This window comes from Pediculus humanus, genomic scaffold (assembly GCF_000006295.1).
Source record: "Pediculus humanus corporis 1103172107412 genomic scaffold, whole genome shotgun sequence".
NCBI lineage: Eukaryota > Metazoa > Arthropoda > Insecta > Psocodea > Pediculidae > Pediculus > Pediculus humanus.
The window spans coordinates 78,388-81,507 of NW_002987037.1; the positions used below are offsets into that span (position 1 = coordinate 78,388).

Genomic DNA, 3,120 nt, shown 5'->3' on the forward strand with positions numbered 1-3,120 from the left:
ATCTAAAACATCTCATTCATATTTTTCTCCTTATTATTATTATCATTATTATTATATTTTTTACTTATGTTTTTATTTTTTTTGCTTTGATAAATATATTTATATATATTTTATTTTCACACCTGGAAAATTTTTTAAAAAAAAAGAAAAATAACAAAATCAACAAGTTTTACTAAAAAAGAAAAAGGAAAATGGAGATGATGATTTATACATTAAAAAAAAAAAATGATTCTTGTTTTTTTTTTTTGTATAATATTTGTATATAATTTTTTTTTTTTTAAATTTACTTTTTCTACTTGTACACAAAAACAAATAAAAAGGTTATTATAATGTTTTTATTATTTAAATTTAAAACAAAATCAGAATTTATAGTCTATAAAAACAAAGAAAAAAGGAAGAATATGAATGGAAGGGTTAAGAGTAAGAAAAGAGGGGAGAGGGGAAAAGGAAGGGGAAAAGGTTGATTTTTTTAACTTCGAGTTAAAAAAAAAAAAAAAGGAAGAAGAAGGAGAAGAGAAAAAAAGAAAAGTTGAAACTTGATCTTTTGAATTTTTAAAAATTTTCTTTCTTTTTTTATTCTGACATAAAAAAAAAAAAAAAAAAAAAACGTTATCGATAAATGATATATATATATATATATATTACTTTTTCATCAATGCGGAAATCCAATATTTTTCCTTTTTTAATAAATTATTTAAATGTTATATATATATATATATATATATATATATATATATATATATATATATATCAAATGTGTCGCACGTGCTTGTACGTGTGCGTGTGCGTGTGCGTGAGTTAAAAAGAAAGTTAAATAAGACATAAAGAAAAAAGAAAGGAAAAATTTAATTTACAGGTGATGCATTAAGGTTAATGAGAGTTACGATACCTGGTTATAAATTGAGAGGAGAAATGGCAATTTTAGAATGCGATTACGAATTAGATGGCGAAGTTCTTTATTCAGTCAAATGGTACAAAGATAATGAAGAATTTTACAGATTCGTACCGAAATCAAATCCGCCACAGCATAGCTATAAAGTTGATGGAATAAAAGTAGACGTGAGTAAAATTTCTTGTCGAGAATAAAAAAAAAAATTTTTTTTTCATCCCTTTTTCTCTCCCTCTCCCTCCTTCTCCTCCTCCTTCTCTTATTTCCCATTCGAAAAAAAAAACCCCCAACGGGGGAGACTTTTTGAAATCAATAAAAAACAAAATTGTGACGAAGGTTTTAATGTGACATCTACATAAAAAGTTTGAGTTTTTTTTCGTATACAATTTTTTTTTTTTTTCTTAAAAAATTTTCTAGAAACTTTATAATTTTTTTTTTTTTTTTACTCGTAATAAATGTAAAAATAAGCTGAATATTATTAGAAGGAGTGAGAATGAAAAAAAAAAAAGGGTTAAAAGAAAAGGAGAAAGGGTTAAGCATAGGCTATTTGTAAAAAAGGTTTTTTATCTTTGATCTCGTATAAAAAAAAAAAAAAAAAAAAAAAAAAAATCGTTACCTTATGCGTGATTCGAATAAAATTTTTTTTTTTTTTTTGATATCTGACAGTGAGGAAAAATAAAAAAAAAATTGTCGACCGAAATTATAATAAAAAAAAGGTTTTGATAATATTTCTTATTTTTTTTTTTTGACTTGTTTATTTACTCTATGGTTAAAAAAAAAATAATGTGATTTGGTTATTAATAAAATAATTATTAATGGTAGTAATAGATGAGGATAATTTTAAATGTTATTTTTATGTTTTGACAAATGTGTAAACTCTGTGGTTTTTATAAACGTCTATGGTTTGTTTATTTTCAATTCAATGTTATTTTTAACCGAATTTATATTTCCTTATTTGATGTATTTAATCACACACAAATTAATTCGTAATCTATTTATTTTTTTTTATTAAAAATTATAGCATCAACTCTCTGATAGTAAACAAGTTGTTTTACGCGGGGTCAATCTTAAATCAAGCGGCCTTTACAGATGTGAAGTGTCAGCAGAAGCTCCATCATTTTCTTCTGCTCAAGATGAAGCTAGAATGGAAGTCGTTTGTGAGTTTTATTCTTACTTTTTTATTTTTTACATTTAAAAAAAATTTATATTTATATGTAAGTGTGCTTAAAAGAAAAATTAATGTTTATTAATTAATTATAATCCTTATTTTTTTTATTTTATGGTGGGATTATTTTTTTTTATTTAAAATTAAAAACGGTCGAATAGAAAAAAAACATTCCGCCATTTTGAATTTTATTTATTTATTTATTATTATCATTATTAATATCGTAAAGTAAATTTAATTTGTTTTATTATTATTATTTTATATTTTGCTAACGTTTACGTAATTTGATATTTTTCTATATATATATATTGTCGAAACTAAAGCAGAAGAAATTGTTTTTTGTCGTCGCCATTGTTCACAAAGTGAATTACTTTTTTCAAAAAGAAATTTAAAACTTTTTTTTTGTCTCTTATCCCTTCATATAAATAATAATAATAATAATAAATATGTATTAATAAGTACTATTTAATATTAAAATTATTATTTAATATAAAAAAAAAATTAAATAAATAAATAATAAAGAAAAAGTTTTTTTTTTTCTAGAAAATTAAACAAAATAATTTATGGAGAGAAATTAATTTGATAAATTTTCACCATGCAATTGTGTGTACGCCTTTTGTGCCTTCTGCTATTTTAAAACGTACATCTTTTTAAAAAAGATGTTTTCTTTCATAAATTCATATGTTTTTTAATTATATTTATGGCATAACTTTATTTTTTTTTTTAAAAATATTTATATAGTTACGTCGTATACATCACAAAGAAAAAGTTTGCACGTTTATTTATTTAAACAAAAGATGACGAGGGTAAGGATTTTAAATATAATGATGATTTCCCGCCAAAAATTAATTACCGTGGCTAAAGATCGTTTTTCCGCGGGTTCATGAACATACACTTACGCGCGCGCGCGCGTTCGTATTAAAAAAAAAAAAAAATAACAAAAGAATAAAAAAATTAAAATTAAAATGAAAATGAAAATGAAAAAAAATTAATTAAAATGAGCATAAGTTAAACATGTAAAAAATATGGACGAACGTTAAGTAATACTAAAATTATATTAAATTTG

The 3,120-nt window shown here is 22.4% G+C and overlaps 1 protein-coding gene across 1 annotated transcript in view; it reads left to right on the top strand.

Annotated features, from left to right (window-relative positions):
- Positions 1-754: 754 nt before the first annotated feature.
- Phum_PHUM063600 (beat protein, putative) overlaps positions 755-3,120 on the top strand; it is a gene marked incomplete at both ends in the record, with an annotated part of 3,530 nt that continues 1,164 nt past the window's right edge. The window contains 3 exons of the mRNA XM_002423457.1: positions 755-797; positions 857-1,059; positions 1,911-2,046. Coding sequence (XP_002423502.1) covers positions 755-797; positions 857-1,059; positions 1,911-2,046 — 382 coding nt within the window. The remainder of the gene's footprint in view (positions 798-856; positions 1,060-1,910; positions 2,047-3,120) is intronic.